The sequence below is a fragment of the Urocitellus parryii genome, chromosome 1, assembly GCF_045843805.1.
Source record: "Urocitellus parryii isolate mUroPar1 chromosome 1, mUroPar1.hap1, whole genome shotgun sequence".
NCBI lineage: Eukaryota > Metazoa > Chordata > Mammalia > Rodentia > Sciuridae > Urocitellus > Urocitellus parryii.
The window spans coordinates 256341344-256362020 of record NC_135531.1 but is presented as its reverse complement, the minus strand read 5'-3'; the positions used below and the strand labels follow the sequence as shown (position 1 = coordinate 256362020).

General features: G+C 37.2%; 1 protein-coding gene across 1 annotated transcript in view; it reads left to right on the top strand.

Annotated features, from left to right (window-relative positions):
* Window positions 1-20677, top strand: part of Plekhm3 (pleckstrin homology domain containing M3) — a 176677-nt gene that overhangs the window by 144038 nt on the left and 11962 nt on the right. Inside the window, exon 7 of the mRNA XM_026394591.2 lies at window positions 10688-10845. Within this exon, the coding sequence (XP_026250376.2) occupies window positions 10688-10845 (158 nt within the window). The remainder of the gene's footprint in view (window positions 1-10687; window positions 10846-20677) is intronic.

Genomic DNA, 20677 nt, shown 5'->3' with positions numbered 1-20677 from the left:
AACAAGATTGTGGAATCATAACCAGTGCTGTGTTGTGAGTGGTGTTTACAACTTGTTAACACCTTCAGGCAAAGAATAAAGATGACCAACAGTCTTAGGCAATGGAATGCAAGCTAATAAGAGCACCTATTTCAGTTTATGTGCAGGGTTTGCTTTTCTTCATCAGTGACCTGGCAGTTTCTCAGACCATAGCCTTCTAGCCTGGAATTCACTTTAGCTTCTCACTTAATCTCAGTCAATGCTGTCCCCATAAAAGCTGTTAAGTACTAATAATGTTGAGTGCTTATATTGTACTTTTCATCCCCAAAGTGCTATCTAAACATTGACTAATTAAATGCATTGATGAGAGGAAGAGATTTTCAGAGGAAAACTGATATCTGGTTGCACACCTGTGAGGGGATGATACCTAAAAGGCCTTACTTCCCTCTTTGAATGGCACTCAGCAAGCGGGGGAATAAAAAGCTGGTGACATTATTTCACTTCTGTTAAAAATTTCCTGGGGTATCTTCTAATTAGTCTGGTTAAACTCACCTTTTATCTGTCTCCCCAGATATTCCCTTTCTACATTCCTAGGGCTATTCAACAACTTCTTTTGATGTTTTCTCTGTTCATTAATCATAAAATCATAGAATGTTCAAACTGAAAGGGATCCTTATTGATCAGTTCGTTTTGAATGACTTAGCACAATCACTTTATTTTGTAAATGAGGAAACTGAGGCATGAAGAAGTTATGTGACCTACAAGAAAGGTCATATTAAAAAAAAAAAGAAAAAAGAAAGGGTCATACAGCTTTACTCAGGACATGACTGAGAATAGAAACCAAGATTTCTTTCTCTCTGTCTCTTTTTTTTTTTTTTTTTTTTTTTTGTACTAGGGATTTGACTCACGGATGCTTTATCACTGAGCTATAGCCCCTTTTCATTTTTTATTTTGAAACAGGGTCTTACAAATTGATGAGGCTAGCCTCAAATTTGCAGTCCCCCTGCCTCAGCCTCCGGAATCAATGAAATTGCAGGCATGTGCCACTGCACCCATCAGAAACCAAGATTTCTAACTCCCATTTCAAATCTCAGTTGGCTGCATCCTTTTTTCTCTCTCTTCAGGAGCATCTGTATATTCTTTCTCTGGTCTTCATAACTTCTTTCCCTACAGCTCCTTCCCTTCTTTGCTTTTGATCTTCATGTTTCCTAACTCTTATGGTTCATTCCCTTATAGGATCAGTGTTGCTTTTGTTTTTCTTCTATTCTCTGTCTATTTAAAAGCAGGTTCTGTAAAGATGTCTCACCTTGGCCACCACTGAAGTCCAGTCTGAGAAGCTATCTTTCTTCAGTTTCTCCCATATTCATGTATATGCAGAGTTGCTTTCTTTTGCCTTGTTTTTTTCCAACTAGTTGCATCTCTTTTTAATAAAGTTCCTTCTCCAGTTTTGATAAATACAATAGGATTTAAGTTGATAGCAAGTCTATTTTTTGTCACAAATTTGGGGTTGCTTTATGCACCTCCCAAGTAATTCAACCACTAAGATACTACCTAAGATCATCACTACAGTCAAAAAAATGCACAAGATGTGACCATTTCAGAGAATTCTTATACTATCTTTCTATAAGCCAATGGCGCATCCAGTTCAGATCAAACCTGTGGGGGTACACATGGGCCTGCCTAGGTTGCCCATCCTGTAACAGAGACAGTCTTAGAAATTCTCCATCTTTACATGGTAAGTCAGTAGGCACACAGTGACCTCAGAATTCCTGAATTGATCTCAAACTGGGCTGCACACTGACCCCAGATGCTCTTGGAATAGGTCCTTCCTAGTAGTGAGGGGCTCTTAAAAGGGAAAGTGAGGGTCTATCACCGACCTGCTGGGCAATCTGAGGCAGCTCCATCACCTCTCTGGGCCTCAGTGTTTTCACACATCAAAAAGGAAATTGAGTTAAGAAACACATTCACACACACCCGCGCACGCGCGCATACACACACACACACACACACACACACGCACACACACACACATACACTTGGGGCTTTTTCTCATTTACTAATCAATAAATCAGTAATGTCATAACTAGAGCTAAAATGAATAATAAAGACAAATTCAATTTCTTTCAAATATATACTAATTAACTCAACAGAGAAGTAAAATTCTGATCATCCTTGGGAATTTTGTGGAACTGTCTCAATTTGAATCATTTAAATCTGTTTCCCCATATATAATACATATGCACCTGTATCCGACCATATGAATATGTGAACCACATTATTGTCCTTAGTCTTTGTAGATGCTTCATTAAAGTTCTGTGGAGTTATAGCTTACCTGAGCCACACCCCTTGCGGCACTTAAGTGCAGAAAACTGAAATAAGTCCCATTTCATGTATTTTTTCTGAATAAGAACTTCACACACTGGCTCCATCTTTGCCATTCTAACCACTGAAAAAATGAAATTGAAATTCCTTAAACTTTTATCCCTTCAGATAGTTTCCAGTAGGAAACAAAACATAATATGACAGGAATGGTCATGGCCACTCACAGGTCTGCCCTGTTATATTAAACCACATTAGCTTATCACACAGCTTCCAAAGCCTTAGTAGAAGTTGTCACCTCTACAAGATCAGGTAAGAGCTCATTGCTGACATCACAATCCTCAGCACAGAGCTTGAGTAACCAAAATCTAAGTCCTATTCAGCTGACCCAAAATGGATAGGGAGAAATGGAGAGAAGCTGATTAGAGAAGACATAGTTTATATTTATGTACAAACATTCCCAACATTGAGCTGTGATAAGAAGCTCAAAGGAAAATTATGAGAAAATGGAGTTTGAATCAACTTATTGAAATAGAAGAGCTGGGGTTGTGGCTCAGTGGTAGAGCACTTGCCTAGCATGTGTGAGGCACTGGGTTCGATTCTCAGTACTACAAATAAATAAATAAAATAAAATCCATTGACAACTAATAAAATATTTTTTAAAAAAGTAGAAGTATCTCATAAACTTTTGGTGGTATGCTTTTTATTTTCTATTTTTAACAATTTTTGAATGGAAGGATTATACTTTAGAATTGAATGGTACACACGGAGGATATAGTATGTGTGAGGGTTTTCACACTTGAGCAGAATCCATGGGCTCATTTTTCCCAACTTCCCATGAACTCACCTGGCCTTAGTCACTAGACATTACTCTGTCTACCTAATTATGCTGAGAAATGGCACACAGAGACAAACTGCAAGCTTTCATGGTTGTCTAGGTAAGCAAATGTGATTATACTGGAAATTATTTCACAGTGTGTGGCGATATTGGTTCTGCCATTTCATCAAGCTGACATGTTCCTAGTGAGTGCCAGGTGGCTTTGTTCAACATAAATTGAGTCTTTTGGTTAGACTTTTAGAGAAGGAGCCATTTGTCAAGTGCAGCAGCTTCTTCATCTGAGTATTCTCCCCAGTTGTTCAAAATCTTGATGTTACACAATGACTCATTTTGAAATGGAAGGTAACTTGACAAATCAGAGGAAGGGAATTAGCCAATGCATAAAGAAATGTGATGAGAAAGAGCCTTTTCTGTTCTTTTTTTCTGGCCCAAGTTACTAGTGCTCTGTTTCCTTTCCCCTGTAGATTTTGAATTTTGTGGTGGTGCCAAGGGAGTGAAGGTAAACCAACATAAAAGAATCATTTGTGCCCTTTTCCTGAGCCCACAAAGCTCTATTGGCTGCAGACCTCGAACATGACACTGCAATTTCCTGGTGCCACACATGAGTAATAAGCAGCTGTTTCTGAAACTGTGGTTTGGAGAAGGCAGCACTAGGTTATTTTTTAACTTAATTGTAATTTTTGATTGGTGTGCAAAAAAGTAAATCAAATAAAGTCTGTTGTCTTAGTCTGCAAGAAAGCCATAGGCCTCAAATTCCAATGCTGACCATCTTGACCAGAATAGAAAAGGGGGAAAAATGTGTATCCCCAGGCTGGAAGTTCATCCAGGCAGCTTTCGTGGGCTGCCTTTGCACAGGAAGAATAAGCATATTTGGTATGTCAGATGACTGGATTGTGGAAGGTGATATTTGACAGTCCCTCGAGTTCTGGAAGTACCTGAAATGATGGAAGAAGATATCAGCTTGATGCTCATTTTGTCCTTGTCCCACAATTGTGATGACATAATTTTAAATTACAAATGGAATGTATATTCTTTAAACACCCAGTCAGTATGACATCTCTGAAATAGTCCTATATGCACTTTCCCCAAGTAAATGAATAAAACTGGTACCTTCTTTAGGATAAGAAGTTAAGTTAATGGAAAACAGAAACAAACCCTTTTACTCCAGTTTGGACATTTACCTTTGCTCAAGGAGATAGACAGTTTGGTATGTGGGAAAAGTGGAGGAGGTTGAGAGCAGGGGGCAGAGGAGATGGGGTGGGGATTACATGTGTTTTCTGCTAATTACTTTGTTATGATTTTGTTTGTATAGTCATGTACTTTGGGAAAAATAAATGGAGAAATAACATCATCTCAGAGGTCTATTTCTCCATCGCTCATGACCAATCCAGTTAACCAGGATGGTTAACTAAAACTACCAGCCTTCTAATGCTAAAGATGAAGTATTCTTCCATCATTTGATGGGTTGTTATAAAGTTATATTAACCTGTGACTAATTTGATTACAAACAGGAAAGGAATAAGAAGGACAATTTCCAGGTGTTGCTAAAATGTTATCTTACACTAGTGATTCCAGTCAGATTTGAGATGTGCTAAGTGTATCCCTCCAGCATTTTGGCCTTGGCCAAAGCATGCTTGTCCAAACTCTGTTCTCTTATTTACAACAATACCAGGGAAATGAATTAGATGGCTTTACCTTAATTTCTACAGATGTCATCCAAACTATATAACAACTTGATGCCTTTAAAATAATGACAGATGAAGTTCATACTTTGTTTTCTTATTCACTATAAATCTCAAGTGTCTGCAAGGAGAAATGAACAAGTCATAGAAATTTTCTATTTGGATTATTAGTAATAAGCCATTATTTATTGACCACTTGCTCTAAGTCAGACACTGTGTTTGGTGTTTTCAGTACATTGAATCTGATCCCTCCCTTGCTCCTGCAAGGTGGATGTTATCCTAGTTTTTCAGTTGACAAAACTGAAGCCCAAAGAGGTTAAATAACTTCCCTAAGTCTCACAGCTGGAAAATTGATGAACTAGAATTTGTACTGAAATCAGCTTGCTTATTCCACTTGCCTTCATTGCTTCCCAGAGACAACCAAGTTCTGATGGGGTGTTGAAAGATCTTTAATGTCAGCCTCTTTAGGAGACTTTAATGAGTCAAACTGTCATGCATTGGAAAATACACCTAAGTTGTTGAGAAGCATAAACTGCCCTATGATTATGTCTATGCCTTTAAAAAAAAAAGAAAGAAAGAAAGAAAAAATGGGTTTTGGCCAGTTTTATTAAGGAGGTGGTTTATTTTGCCCTGCTCAGTCCTGGCTTGTTCTCAGTGATATTAGAATCCCCGGGGTCAAACCTAGCATGGATACCTAATCAGAAGGATCCCCCCACCACCATTCTGGCTATAGTGGACTGCTGTCACTCTGGTGAGGCATACCAGCTTAGGGTGGACAGAGCTGTGTCCACCTTCTGACCTTTCTCATAGCTGTGTTCTTGGCCAGGAGATCCTGTTGGACTTTGCCCCACCCATTGTCAATTTCCAGATCCAATGGCATGCTAGAAGCTCTTTTCTATTCTTCATTCTCAGTTGGAACCTGACGGTATTAGTCTCCTTGAGCTTTGGTCTTATTTGAAGCTGCCCTCTTGCTAGGGGTGGCTCTTCATCAGAACTTAACCTTAAGGTTAGGAAGTTGGCATGAATAGTACAAGGTTATTAGCAGTGGAGGGGAAGCTGTGGAAGAAATGACGATTTATTATTGAGGATTCAACCAAAATAAAGATATACCTTATTTAAAAACAAAACCAAGGAAATAACATACCTGAGCCCACTTTTCATAATGATGAAACTTCTAGACCAGAAACCAAAATAACTGATTCTATTCCTAATGCCACCAGTAGTCATATTCAGAGACAAGATTTAAGCCTTTTAAATATCCCTGAAAAATTATAACATTTTCCTTTCTATAATATTAAAGGAATGTTTGTAATTTCTAAAATAAATTTAAGAATATTACCTCAGTTTTCTGGAGAAAGAAAATATTCCAGCAACTTTAGCCATGTGGAACCCGGCCACCAACTTAAGCTGACAAATAAGAAAAAGCAATCTTAAAGCAGATCACTTATTTAGGAATCCTTTTTGCTTCTTCATAAGTGATCTGCCACCTGGTCCAGGCACTGGTTATGCTTCTCCCTAAACCATATAACACAGTGACTGAAAATGCTGTGACACAAAGATAACCCCAAAATATGACTGCCAACAGCTAAGGCAAGGGACAGAAATGCATTCTGGGTTAGTCAACGAGAACTGACAGGGAGGGACTCTTTCCCTTCACGCAATTTACTTTCCTTTAGTTGCCCCATGTAAATGGTCAAAAATCATTATTTTTGTATGGTCAATATGATTGGATAAGCAAATCACTCACATATTAAATAATAGAACAGAGCACAAAACAGCAAAATTAGATATTTTGATGTGAAAGTAAATAAGGATAAGCATAAAAGGTCCATGGAGCTGAAGTAGCCAAAGATAGCTTTTCAGATCAAACCAGAATACACCTAAGCCATGAAGCCTATGTAAAATTTAAATGAGTTTTAAGAAGTAAAACTCTCAATAGAGGAGATGACATGAATAAGGGCTCGGGAGCAAGAGAAAACATACTTTGTGCAGGGAAATTTTGCTTACAACACAAGATGAGTTTTTGAGAAATGGAAAATAAGTTGGGATCAATAGTGTAGAGTCAACTTACGGAGACTCTTGCACACCAAGCAAAACATAAATCCCAGTTTTGTGCCATTTATCTTTGTATCAGGTGTTTGAGACATGGTAACTCAGTAAAATTTTATGAAATGAATGTGGAAGAGTTTTTATTAGTGATAAAACAATAATTCACCAAAGCCTTGAGAGAAAAGATGATATATGATGAAAGTGATGTATAAAACTAGATTATCTCATTAATCTAGAAATGGGTAATAAGAGGATTGGGTAGGGTGGAAAAAAAGAGACTTACAGTAGAAACACTGAAAAGAAACTCAACCACAAAAATACCACATGTTGTATGATTCTATTTCTATTAATTAGGCAAATTTATAGAAAAAAGAAAGGGCAGGGAAAGATGGGAGTAATTACTAATGGGTGTGGGGGTTTAGAAGAAAGTTGGTGAAATGTCTAAACTGATTCTAGTGATACAGCTATGAATAAACTAAGGCAATCAAGTTGTAGGGTTTAGAGAGATTTTTTGTTTTCTGTTTAGGGGAGTGTTTTGTTTGTTTGTTTTACAGTGCTGGGGATCAACCCCAAGGCCTCAAACATGTTAGACAAGTGTTCTACCTTGAGCTGCATCCCCAGCCCTGGAATTGTAGATTTTAAATAGTTGAATTGTATGATATGTGAATTATCTGTCTATAAAGCTGTTACTTAAAAGAGGGAGAAGGAATCAATAACGTGGTAAATGACATGATATTTAGTAGAGAAAATGAGTCACTCACAGTAGACTGCATACTTTAAATTTGACTCTCAATGAAATAACAAGAGCAACCACTATCACTATTATTGTTACTTAATATTGTTTTAGAAGCCATAAATCATGCAATATGACATAAAGCTTAAGCAAGAGGCATAGTATTAAAATGGGAGGAATCCAATTTTTGTTTTCATAATACCCAAGAAAAATCACCTAAAAATGATTGCCATTGATGAAAATGCAGTAATATGGTCATGTATAAGATGAACACAAATGTCAAGATGTTCTAGTATCCCAGCAAAAGCTAATAAAAATATTATTCAAAAGGTTAACCTTGAAAGAACCTAATAATACATGGGAATGGTATGCAAGGAGCAAAACTGGTTTTTATTAAGTAATAATAAATGAAGTTTTAATAAAATACAGACATGTAGCAGGTTCTCCGATAGACTATTATGAAGATAGAAATCCTCAAGTTAATTTTCAAAAAGCTCATTAAAGCCCCTAGATAGGAAATGGCAGTGTACAGTTGGTGGAATATTACAAGAGCCTTCAAAATATTCATACACTTTGCCCCAGTGAAGCCTTCTTTCTGGGTAGAGAAAAAGCTTCATGACAAAATGCTCAGTCTTTTCCTTTATATCCACATGAAAACTCTCATGTCTTCCTCAAGGTCTTCTCTTATCCTCTTTTTATTTGGGGGGTTGGGGGGTTGGGTAGAGTACCAAGAATTGAACTCAGGGGCACTCAACCACTGAGCCACATCCCTAGTGCTATTTTGTATTTTATTTAGAAACAGGGTTTCACTGAGTTGCTTAGCACCTCACTTTCACTGAGGCTGACCTTGAATTTGCGATCCTCCTGCCTCAGTCTTCTGAGCCACTAGGATTACAGGCATGCCCCATTAAGCCCAGCTTCTCTCCTCCTCTTTACTCACTTGGTTTCCATACTGTTCAAAATTTTGGTGTCTCTCTTTAAATGAGTCATTAACCTTGGTTGTTTAGAGTGGAGTAAAATAAGAAAACTAAATTCAACTGAAGTATCATTACCACAATTTAGAAATTACTCCATGACACATTGGGAAGTGTTTAATGGTGGTTAGGCATATGATTTGTTGTGGTTATTTCTTAGAAAGCATGTGTCATGTGTCATAAGGAGTGTGCCTAAAACTGGAGTTTATCAGAGTCATTGATCCACAAAGAAGAGAAATGAAAGGAGGTCTATCCTCAGCTTCCTAAAGGTTATGGAGGCGAGAATAAGTTGAGTAATGATGGAAAACACTTGCCTGACTCAAAAATCAGCTATTTTCTACCTTACTTGTTAAGGAAAATAATTCCACTCTTAAAAAGCTGTAAACTTTATTTTTTTCTGTTCATTTTCTGCATTTTAGTGCAAAAATAATGTTGTTAATTAATTGTTTTTAATAATGCAAAGACATGGGGTGGGGATGTGGCTCAAGCCTTAGTGTGCTTACCTGGCATGCGCGGGGCGCTGGGTTTGATCCTCAGCACCACATAAAAATAAAATAAAGATGTTGTGTCCACCAAAATCTAAAAAATAAATATTAAAAAATTCTATCTCTCTCTCTTTAAAAAAAATGCAAAGACACAACTTTATACAAACTGATTGCTTCTCTGATTTGTTCTGCTGCCCAGAGTTTATCATTGTTTTGGTTATTTGAGAACACTATGGCATCATCCTGATGTTTAAAAACTATCTCAGTTTCTAGCTGCAGTAGAGCTTCATTGTTTTGTAAAAGGCATGATTACCTTCTCTGTTTTTTATTTTTTATTCCCTGTCACTACTACTTAGTCACCTTGACATTATGATTTCTTGGTGGACATTTCCCTCAGATGTTCTATGTAAAATTATAATTTTAACTATGTATTCAGTTGAAAGAAGGCATCCGGCTATTTCTAAATTAAATCTAATCTTCATTTTTTTCTTATATCAAAATCCACATGTTATGCATTAATGAGAGAAGAGTAAAGGCAGATTTTATCTTGTTGATGTGTGACGTGCTGAAGTCTTTGAAGCCCATCAAGTTAATTCAGTGATGAGGGATCTGATTGACCATGGGTTCCAAACTCACAGGTGTTTGCAGGTGAGGTGACAGTGGAAGAGCAGCATATGCAAGACACCAGGGCCTGGTGGGGGGCTAGGGGAGCAGGCAACCCCTGCTCAGAATCAGGTCAGAATTTAGAGTAGTTTTGCTAGATCTTGTAGTTTTTCAAAAGAAGGTTAAAAATCTGTGTTTTTATGAGCAATCTCCCAATTTTTAAATTGACTTTTTTTTTTCCTTTAGTGCTGGGGACTGAACCCAGGGCTTCCCACCTGCTAGGCAACTACCACTGGGCTACATCCTTAGCCCTTTTTCTTTTTGTTTTTGCTAATTTGCTCAGGAAGCCTTAAATTTGTGGTCCTCCTGCCTCAGCCTCCCAAGTCAGTGGGATTACTGGCATATGCCACCTCATCCAGCTCTAAATTGGCTCATTATTTTTAAACACTACAGTTTTTGTTTTGTTTTGTTTTTATAGGCTGAAAATGGCCCTCAAACTGCCACATTGCAGCCTCTTTCTATTATTGTACTCACCAGCAGCTAAGGAAACCTGTCTTTCCACATTTGCTATGTGTTTGAAGGGGAGATGATGATAAAACTACCTCATTGATTTATCAGAGAAAAAGTATTACTAAATATACCATATAAACTTCTACATTCACCTTTTTCCTATATGTTTCCCATCTATTTTAGGAAACCTACCACACTGCTCTTATACCAATACCATAACTGTGAAGTTGGTCTATTCAAGTAGAGTTCCCATCTGTTGGTCCTCAATCCCCTATAACCACACTATTAAAAAAGAGAAATACAAAAGAAGCTTCAGCATCTTCATTTTCCAGCCTCCAGTGGTTTAAACCCGAGTTCTTTTGGAGCAAAAATACTATGTCTTTTCTTCCTCAAAGTTGCTGAGAAATTATAATTAGAGGTTTTCCTGTTGTGTAAAGGAAAGGAATCCCTTTCCTGTGTCTGTAAGTCTTCTGTTCTCAACAATTTGCTTCCCTGTTCCATTTCTCTTTCTGCAGGTGATAGAGGGAAAGCTGGCTCCGTTCTTGGGCAAGGTCATTAAATTTGCCACCTCACACGTGTACAGCTGCAGTCTTTGTAGCCAGAAAGGGTTCATCTGCGAAATCTGTAACAATGGAGAGATCCTCTACCCTTTCGAGGATATTTCTACAAGCAGGTATGAAATATATTATCTTATAAAACCCCTTACTATGTTTTGCTGTTTTATTTGGTCAGATTCAGCTAACTTTTAGTCAAGTACTACATCTCTCCTCTTATCCGGGATCAGGTTTCCCTTGTTCTTAGAGAAAGTTTTTCACCATTTGGTTTTCTGTATTTATTTCCAACCCTGTCTTGGCTACCTTAATCCAGAATAAGATCACAGAGTTGCAAAGAAACATCACCTAAGTCTGTCTTTATTATATAATGAAGAGTATTCAGATTCAGATATAGAATGAAGACTGAGGATGGAGAATCCTCTCCACCTTTTCAGGGTGGAAGTTGCCCTCACAGAGGAAGACCAAAACTGGATCAACTGCTACAAATACAACCACTGAGGACCCTGGTGAACATGCCTGCTCACCACATGCTTTTCTCCACAGATGTGCTGCAGTGTGGTGATGAAAGTTTTAGGACCCAAAGGAGAGAAAAGTGGGAGTTTTGTGGGATTATTTTTCTAACCAAAGTAATACTGGGGCATCAGCACATCCATTGATTGATGGATGATTTTTTTTTTTCCTCCACTAACTGGAGGTCAGGGTTTTTATTACTGCTTTTCCTGAATCACAAAATGATACATATCACTTTTCCTTTCATTCCCAAAGCATAATAGAAATACACACTGTTTGTGTGTGTGCACTGGCTTCTTTGGCCATGAATGTCATGGCTCATTTCCCACCCTGCAAGGCTCACTTACATTGTGGTTCAGAACAGAAGGAGAGGCAGGCAGCCAGGGAAAGCTGAAGCATGTAGAGTAGAGCTAAGATGGTAAGAGTTGATTCAGCCCTTTTGGCTTCCTTTTTAAACCCAAAGACTATTTGTAAACATTCAGGAACTTGGGTTACCCCACACATGGAAAGATGGACACATAAACATATAGGAACATACATGTATACACACACACACACATACTCACACACTTACACAGACACACAGTGTTCAGCCTCCAATACTTAATACAGAGTTCAGCCTCCAATACTCTAGTTCATAGTCTAGAGTTTAAATGCCTTTTTTAAAGGCACCACACAGCCCTTCATGGAGCTAAGGAGGGATAACTAGGTGAAACATATTTTTAGGGCAGTGAAACTACTTTGTATGATACAATAGTGGTACATACATGACCTTATATTTTGTCAGAACCCAAAGAACTGTACAACACAGAGTGAACCTTTATTTAGACTGTGGAATTTAGTTAATAATGATATATCATATTGGTGCATTAATTGTAACAATTTTACCACACTACTATAGAAATGGAAGATGTTAAAATGAGGGGAAGGAAGGTGGGGGTATATAATGTAGCAAAACTGTATCTGTAAAATATGTGAATCTAAACTTTTCTATCAAAATTTTTAAAAATATGTCCATATGAATTTTTTACTGTAAGATCAAAGCTGAGCAGACAGTTTTAAATAAAACTTCACTGGAACAATGTTAGATTTGCAAAAAGAGCACAGAGAGTTTTCCTATACCACATACACAGTTTCCCCTATTAATAACATCTTACACTATTGTGGACACATGTTACAATTAATGAACCAATATTTTTATATTAATAGCTAAAGTCATAGTTTTTTTTTTTAAGACTTCCTTAGTTTTTACCTAATATCCTTTTTCTGTTTCAGGATACTATGTTTAGTTGTCACATCTACTTACTTTCCTCTTGGCTATGATAATTTCTCAGGTTTTACTTATTTTTGATGTCATTGATAGTTTTGAGGCATACTAGTTAAGTATTTTATAGAATCCCTCTGTTGGCATATGTCTGATATTTTTCTTAAAGTTAGATTGGGTTTTATGGGTTTGGAAAGGAAAACCACAGAGGTAAAGTGCCATTTTCATGACATCATGTCAGTGGTTCATACTATCAACATGACTGATCCCTGCAGTATTTGCTCCAGGTTTCTCCACTGTGAAATTCTTTCCCTTCCCCTTTTCTCCATACTGTACTCTTTGGAAGGAAGTCACTGTGTACAGCCCACACTTTGGTGGGAAATTATGTTCCATGCTCTTGGGATCAGAGCAGATACAAAATTATTTGGAATTCTTATGCATGGGAAATTTGTCTCTTCTTTCTCATTTATTTTTAAATTGTTTATTCTTATCAGTATGGATTCAGGCACAGTTTTTTTCTTTAATTTAGATTATTCAATAATTTTTTATTGCTCAGACTATTCCACCAGCTTTGGCCATTCACACTCTAAGTTGTCTCTTGTGTCTCTTTGACAGATTCATTATGGGGTTTTTGTTTAGAATGCATTTTTGTTTATTTGAGATTTCTTTTGTTGTTTTTATGTAGAATTTTCTTATTTTCTGGCACTATCCTGTTCCAGGTTCATGCTCATCTCTTGTGTTTCTTGCCCTGGTCCAAAATGCAGCCGACTATCCAAGGAGACCTGGTTCCTTTTATTGGAGAATGACTGTAGAAAGAAGATCTGAGCATGGGATTTCACACATATTTTTAAACTCCTCAGTCCCAAAACTTGTCCCTTGACTGGGGCAGAGGTGCTACTCTCTGACTATCTCCTATAAGTCTTTGTTTGTTTAAATTCCAGAATATGTATCTTCAAAGACTTTATGTGATTATAAGTCACCACCAGAAGAAAGAATCACTTTTCAAAGTTAGCTGTGGCTGTAGTTAGAGGTACTGGATTCTCACCAAAATAACCAGATTATCATGCCTCTGGGCTCATAGGGATCTTTACCCAGTGGGAGAGAATATATATGAATTTAAAATCTTGCTTCTCCCTTGGCCATCACAGTTCCTTAAGCTTGCAAAAAATATCTGAGTCAGAAGTAGCTCTGACCAGCTTCCCTGGAATTCCAGTTTGGTAATACTTTTCAAATTAAGCTTCCTCTTGGTATTCAGTTTCCAGTTAAATGCTAGGAGAAGTTTATATAGGTCTATGGGAAAAAGCAAAAGGAAATATTAATAAAAGATTTACTAAAGGAAACCTTTATAAAGATACCAAGTTGCTGATTAAAAAATAAGTCCATAAAGATATAGCAACTAAATTATTGTGATAAATAAAATTGAATAGTGGGTTAAATTTTAAAATTTGTGTATAACTGAAAATTTTATGAATGAAGTAATGATTATTCTGAGGTTTGACTCAGAATAATCTGATGATGGGTAAGGGGGGATGGATGTAGCTGAAAGAGGTTGCCATAAATCTATAATTGTTAAAGCTAGATGATATGTACACAGGAATTTACCATGCTCTTCTATTTTTTAACATATTTGAATTTTTCCCTATTAAAGCATGTTTTTAAATCTGTATATAAAAATCTTAGGAATGAGGTAATGAATTTGTTACCATATGTCCTTGACCATATGCTAAATTCAATACCTCCATGGCCTCAAAAATATTCTTAATATCCTTTTAGATCCAAATATCATTTGAATAGCATAATTACATCTGGCTAAAAAGCATTTCACAAGTATTAGAACTATGTGTTCTTTTAATAAATGATTTATCAAACGTATTATGTGTGAGCATTGGTCCAGGTGCTGGAGACACAGTGGGCATGCACACTCCTTGCTCACAAATAGTTTGCAGTCTAGGGAGGGACAGATGAGCCATCAGCAGTTCTGTGAAAGTATGGCTGGAGCACAGAGGGAAGTGAGCCTGCAGCTCTAAGAAGGGCTCATCGTCCATGAGTGAAGTGCATCATAGGTAAGAAAGAACAGGTTCCAGAATTTCAAACAAATTTAAGGAGCTTTAGTTGAGGTCTAAAACACTGATATAAGTACTGCCCCAAGATATAAGGCCAAAACATGATCCCAAATACATCTGACTCTAAAATCTGTTTTTTCCATTATATGTCATTGCTTCCACTCTACTTGTGGCCTCCAAACCCTTTTGCAGCACACTCACTAAAATTAATTTGAAAAAATTATGTGCCTCTGTCTTGAAAGTAGCCTCCAATAAAAGTGTTCATTTGAACTGTCCCTTCGTTTGCTCCCTTGGGACTTTTTGTATTTGGAGCAGACTCTAACCAGCCATGGTTAGATTGGGATGGGAAAAGAAATGCCTTTCTTTTGTTAAATGGAGGAAGGACTTTTGTGACAGAGAGGATGGCCGAGCTCTCACCTCCTGCACATCCCTAGGAAGCCCAGCTGGCTATGGAAGCTGAGGATCCCTGACTGTAACCCTATTTGTTGCTCCAAACCAGCCTCCCCTAGAAGATAATGCTAGCAGTTTTACCTTGTGATATCTTTCTTCTCAAACACAAATAATTACCTCTGTTTAGCCTTAGTAAGAAAAATCTCAAATCCAAATTGCAAGATTTTAAATACAATAGGAAGATCCTGAATTGCAAGACTGTTTCACTTAATCCTAATCCAGCTTTCACCCTCTAAAGAAGGACAAGGAAAACACAGGGATAGGAGAGATAAACATTTCCTTACAACAACTAAATCCCACATCCTAAAGAAATAGGAAAAGCAGCACATGCCCTCCTTGAGAATAAGAAATAAGGGATCTAACTTTTATGAATTAAAATCGTAAGAACAGACTGATACTGCCCTAAGTTATAAAAGAAAACAATGAAATGCAAGCAAAGAAGTCACATAAATCCACAAAGTGACCCAGGATTTAGACTTCTTATTATTTTTTTAAGTCCTTAAATTGCCTCCTCCACAGCTTTCTTTGCAACATCTCTGTATATCAGTGATCTTCTCTTGTTATTAAGAACACCTTCCTGATGTTGCTAAAGAGTCCATCCTGCTTTCAGTATTTCTATGAGGGTGCCATCCCTGAATCTTGAAATGCTTCAAGTACATAAACCCTTCATCTTAAACCACTCACCATGTATCTTAACATGGGACTTGCAAGATCAGCAGCCATCATAAATCAGTTCCATCCTTTCTGTCCTGACCCATTTGGCTTTGTTGATTTCTTCATATGGCATACAAGTTGTCCACAGTTCAGAAAACATTGCACTTTAAGGCGTATGACCTAATAACCTTTGGGACTGTATTCAAATGGAGGTTTCCTATAAAATTTTGCTTGACATTGAGCTTGGTGTCTTTTGTATAGTAAGCATTCCATAACCATTTATAATGTGGTTCAGCTTACTCAAGTATATCTAAATTCATCATTTTAAATAAACTAATTAACTAAGGGAATTTCAAATATTCCTAAAGACAGAGAAGCATAGTAAAAGCCTGAAGTAACATTGCAGCTTAACAAATAAGGTTGGAGCAACTGACTTACCACTTAAGATATTTCTCTGGCAGGAGCATCGGCCTCCCCTAGTCATACTAGCAATATTCGCTTACCCTTGGAATGGCATTAGAGGTGGGGTTCTTCCTGTGTGTTAGAGGGGCATCTGCAGTTCAGAGGTTACTCTTGTAAAAAGGTTTGTTGTTTTTTAAAACATCAGAGTTCAAAGATGCAGAATGAGCATTGCTTGTCAGTTTTCCTTTCTGTACAACAGTTGGTCATTCCCTCTCCTCCTTTGAGAAATAAGGACAGCATGCAGAACCTTGCACTTATTAACGCCAGACTCTTACTAGTTGAGTTAACATACTGTGCGACCACTTCCAGGCTGCACACATTTAAAGAACATTTTCCATATCAGTTGGCCTCATAGAAAAGACCATAGCAGGTGAGTTTCTAACAGAGTTTATCTTCTTTTTCATGTTTAAAATCTATTTTATCAAGGTAGCTTACAGAAAAAGAAGGGCTCCTAAGGAACTTCATCCAGGCCCCAATTGCTTTCATCCATCTGGCCAAACTCCAGAACTGTCCAATTTGCACTGAAGAACATAGAGACTCCTCCCACCAACCTTGACCTTTTGAATTGGTCTTTGTCATTTTTCATTTCATCAGATCCATACCACCCACCTCTGAGGACCTAGGCTTGTTGGGGCATGAACATTGTTCTTTGCATTGGCACTTTTCTGCCCTTCTTTAAGCTTCATGTACACATGAATCCTCAAATACCTGATCATGGTGAAACCTTATAAAGGTTTGTTTAAAAAGAAAGAGCCCATGGGCTGGGGTTGTGGCTCAAGTGGTAGAGTGCTTGCCTAGCACACGTGAGGCACTGGGTTCAATCCTCAGAACCACATACAAATAAAATAAAGATGTTGTGTCCACCTAAAAAACTACAAAATAAATTTAAAAATTAAAAAATAAAATAAAAAGAATGAGCCTGCTTTATTATATAAAGTGTTGAATCACTTCTTCCCATAGAAGACACTTAGATACATGATTTTTCTCAGCATAACTAGAATAGTTCATTAAGAACTGTTTCTGTGGCTCTGTTTGCCTTTGATTTGTTCATGTTAGCACAGTGCATGGAGACGGCTCCATGGGGGCTGAATATGGAGATGGCTTTGCCTAAAGTTGTCACTTATTAGTGTTCCTAAAACAACATTAAACCCCAGATTTTCCAGCAACCTTACAAAGACTCATCCATTTTTCTGGGGAGCCAATTGTAATATGCCGTTTTCTTGAAGAGTGTTTTTTTTTTAATATTTATTTTTTAGTGGGCTGGGGATGTGGCTCAAGCAGTAGCGCGCTCGCCTGGCATGCGTGCGGCCCGGGTTCGATCCTCAGCACCACATACCAACAAAGATGTTGTGTCCGCCGAGAACTAAAAAATAAAAATATATAAAAAAAAAAAAATATTTATTTTTTAATTTTCGGTGGACACAACATCTTTATTTTATTTGTATTTGTATGTGGTGCTGAGGATAGAACCCAGCGGCCAGCGCATGCCAGGTGAGCGTGCTACCGCTTGAGCCAAGTGTTTTATGGTAAGTGTTCAGGCATAAACTTTTGGGGAGGAAGGGGTGCAGGTGGAACAAAACTTAAGTAGAGAAGGAGAGGGAAGCACTACCCAGAAGATAGTTTTTCCCCTGGGGTTCCTATTTGTTCAGCCTTCGATTTTGTGAGACCTTGGACAAACAGACTGAATACCTGGATTATGCCCCCCATCTGGACTGAGCTACACATACATTACATACCCTTTCTCACTAATCAGCCTGACACATTCCTTTGTTGGTAAATGGTTCCAAAACAAACACTGTCAGTGCACCTAATTAGCAGGTTTGTGGGCTGTGCTTGGCAGTCTTGTTACATCCTGTTCAACAATTGAGGACAACAGCTTTGAGCGGTCAGGCTTACTGGAGGGAAGAGCTTCCCCCAATGTATATACTCGTTTAATGATATTTCCTTTCTGTGGCTTTTCTTGGGAAGCAGCCACTCAGTGCGTATTGTAATGAGGTGTGGGATTTTAGAAACAGCTAAAGGACATTTGGACTCCTCTTCATAGGTACTTTTTCTGGGGAAGCACTAACTTCCATCTGCTTATTGCTCTTTCTCTCTCTCTCTCTCTCTCTCTCTCTCTCTCTCTCTCTCTCAAATTAAAGAAGAGGGTTTTGAGGAACTTTCTCGATGGTCTTCTAGCACCATCGGTGGAGGATAGCCTCCTGCCTGTGATTTAGAATTATCCACATTCAAGGTGGAAGGACTGTGGAAACATCTAGACATTTTGGGAAGGGCAAAACCAAAGCCCAGAAAACTCATATGGCAGAAACAGGGCCATGACGAACCAAGATGGGATTCCACTCCTCTTAGGCCATATGACTGCCCATTCTTTAATGTATTTGTTATATCAGTGAAGGTTTTCTTTGGAAACTCTTCAGCACAATGCTGGTTTTTAACTTTGGTCAAAGAGTAACTTGGTAAATAACATTTCACCTTGGCCTGGTGGCTCCTATATTCACATGTCAAAATGTTTCAGAATGTCTGCTAACACAGACCAGACATTTGGGAAACTCTTAGGGCTGACCTGACCCTTTATGCCATTAAGATACTTGATAAATATGGTGCATTTATAAACACAGTACTAGCTGCTGAGGCCACCTCTGTGTTCAGAGGCCACTTGGTCATTTTAGTAAGCAGCTGTCATCTCCACCTAGATGTGTTTCTTACCAAGCTTCCAGTTAGATGTTTGGTTAATATTATGTTAATCATCTTATCTTTAAGCATTCCAAAAACCTAATTTTTATTGCATAAAGAGAGAAGTGTTCTTCGTTATTTGACTCATATTTTAACTGTTTAACTATAGAATTAATTGATGGACACTATAAAAATTTGAAAAGTATACAAAAATATGAAGAAATTCTCCATGACTTATTCTTTTTCTACCTATATACATACATATATGAAACTGAAATGATAGTTAATATATAATTTTATATCTAGCTTTTTATCACATTATATTTGACCCAGGAAAATAATCATATTTAATCTACAAGTTTTTATTGATGGGCACTTTTTAGGAAAAAATTGTAAGTGGCTCTAAAATCATTAAGATTTATAATATATGGAGACAAACTAGTACATGGAAAGATCATTGGAAAAGAGATAAAGAGGTCTAAATGTCATTCCTAACTCTACCACTAACTTGCCATGTGATCTTTGACAAGCCATCACCCCTGTGTGCCTACATACCAAACCTATTGCATTTTTAAAAATTCTCATTGACAAAAGATATAAGAGCTTTGCTTCAACTCCATAGCTTAGCATTTTTTATTTGTCTGATAGTTTGTCATGATGTTTTCAGTGAAATTGACTGATTTTAATGCTGTTAACCCAAAGAGATTAAAATACAAATTCTGATTGTCATTCAGGCCACCATTTTGAAAGATTGTAAGCTCCATGAAGAAATATATGTTTTTGCCAGATGTGGTAGCACATGCCCATAATCCCAGTGGCTCTGGAGGCTGAGGCAAGAGGATGACAAATTCAAAGCCAGTCTCAGCAATTTCGAGAGGCCCTAAGCAACTTAGTGAAACCCTTTTCCAAAACAAAAAATAAAAAGAGCTGGGATGTGGTTCAGTGGTTAAGTACTCTTGGGCTCAATCCCTGGTAACAAAACAAAAATTCTTTTAATTGCCTTATTTTAATTTTGCAAATCTGTAGTTGTTAACATAATTTGTTCAAATAACTTTCAAACTGATTTCAGGAAAATTTTTACGTAAGTAGACATTACCAAGATATGAGTAATTTATTGAGTGATGGCTAACAATCTATCATATGTCAAGAGCAGATGTGTTTTACTGGGCCAGTAGAAACTTTGTCAGGAGAGAGACCATGTCAAAAATTTAAGCTTTGGGCTGGGATTGTAGCTCAGTGGCAGAGCACTTGCCTAGCATGTGTAAGGCACTGGGTTCAATTCTCAGAACCGCATTTAAATAAATAAAATAAAGGTTCATCTACAATTAAAAATATTTAAAAAGAAAAAATTGAGCTTTGCTAAGCTACTTAGATAATTTAATTTACAGAACATTTTTTGGGTCACTTTTTAGTGTATACTTTTTTGCCCGTGAGACTGTAAATAAGTAACCTGAATACACAATAGGGAAAAGAAGAAGTATTTACCTTTCCATACAAAAATGTTGACTTTTCAGATTGAGCAGCATGTTTTGAAATGAACTGTTTTATGCTTTAGGATTAGAAAAGGTAAAGTAGTATCTTTGTTTTGTCAGTATATGTTTATGATATTTTGAGACTTTTTCTATACAATTAATTTTAGGAGCCTAATAGCATTATGTCATTAAAATTACTTAAAATTTTTTTGTTTTGTTTTTAGGCTGGGGTTGTAGCTCAGTGGTAGAGAGCTTGCCTAGCATTCATGAGGCACTGGGTTCGATCTCTGGCACCACATACAAATAAACAAATAAAGTAAAGGTATTATGTACATCTACAACTAAAAATATATATGTACTAAAATATATATATATATATATATATATATATTTTGTTTTAATG